At 48.3% G+C, this 1,135-nt stretch overlaps 1 protein-coding gene across 1 annotated transcript in view; it reads left to right on the top strand.

Moving 5' to 3' along the window:
- Positions 1 to 1,135, top strand: part of BMP8B (bone morphogenetic protein 8b) — a 37,663-nt gene that overhangs the window by 34,866 nt on the left and 1,662 nt on the right. Inside the window, exon 4 of the mRNA XM_006867621.1 lies at positions 1,096 to 1,132. Within this exon, the coding sequence (XP_006867683.1) occupies positions 1,096 to 1,132 (37 nt within the window). The remainder of the gene's footprint in view (positions 1 to 1,095; positions 1,133 to 1,135) is intronic.

The following is a 1,135-nucleotide window of genomic DNA, read 5'->3' as shown; positions in this document are numbered from 1 at the left end:
TTGCTAAGTGCCATCGAGTATAGGGCTTCCAAGGGAAGGCTGGTTTCATTTGAACTGCAGACTTTGCAGTTAGCAGTCCAGTGCTTATCCTACAGCACAACATCAGGACTCCATCTTCAGCCTTTGCTGTTGTTGTTAAATGCTGTCCAATTGGTTCAAACACGTAGTGACCCTGTATATAGGAGTGGCTGGTGAGTTTGAGCTGCCAATCTTGTGGTTCAAACTGACCTTGAGGTCCAGTGCTTATCGTACAGTTCCACACCAGCCATCAGAGTGGTATTTTTCCCTCAATTTTTTTTTTCTTTTTTTACTGTGGTTATTAAATTGCTTTTGAAAAAAATAAAATAAAAAAGACAAGAAGGTGGGCTTGCTGGTTCTGTCTTCTACTTCCAGGGCTAATGAGCTGTGTTTTCATGTTCAGTTTGCTGACAGCTGTGAGGTAAAATCCAACTTTTATAGGTGTCACTGTTCCCAGGGCTGAGCCCAAATCATGTCCCTGCCCACAGCCTTTCTTCCTTTTTAACCATAAGCCCGTCTTAGTGGATAAGAACTTGGTCTCTGGAAGGAGACCTAAGTGCATTAAGCCCAACTCTGGGACCTTTTTCAAGTGTCTCCACCTGCTGAGCCTAACAGCTCCTACAATTATCTGGGTGCCACCTTAACGCATACACAGACATCCCCAGATGGTGTGAGGTGGAAGACAGAATAGGGCCTCGTAGTCCTCAGTCTGAGGAGCCCCTAATGCTGAGGGCTCCTGGCTGGTACTCTGAAATTTCTTCTGGCAAACATGAAGTACAGGTTTACCATAAAGACGGAGTGAGACAAGTGTGTGAAATGACTTTGAAACTTGAAAAACACGGCAGATGTCGGTTTCCTGGTCATCACTCACTGTGGTCCCCAAGGATCTTTCACCGGCTTCCTCTCTCAGACCTGCCTGCAGGGAGCTGGGCTGACCTTGGGACTTATCTTCAGACAAGCACATGGAGGCCAGTGGGTGTCCTCAGGCCTCAGCTTCTGTGCTCCTGGACCTGCCCAGACACCATTAGAGGTCCCTGCCGTGCCCTCAGTGACCGCTCTCTGTCCTTTCTGTCTCAGGACACAGTGTGGACCCTGGACTGGCTGGTCTGCTAGGGCG

This window comes from Chrysochloris asiatica, unplaced genomic scaffold (genome assembly GCF_000296735.1).
Source record: "Chrysochloris asiatica unplaced genomic scaffold, ChrAsi1.0 scaffold00106, whole genome shotgun sequence".
NCBI lineage: Eukaryota > Metazoa > Chordata > Mammalia > Afrosoricida > Chrysochloridae > Chrysochloris > Chrysochloris asiatica.
Note: the sequence above shows the minus strand (reverse complement) of the source record. Positions and strands in the feature narration are given on the sequence as shown.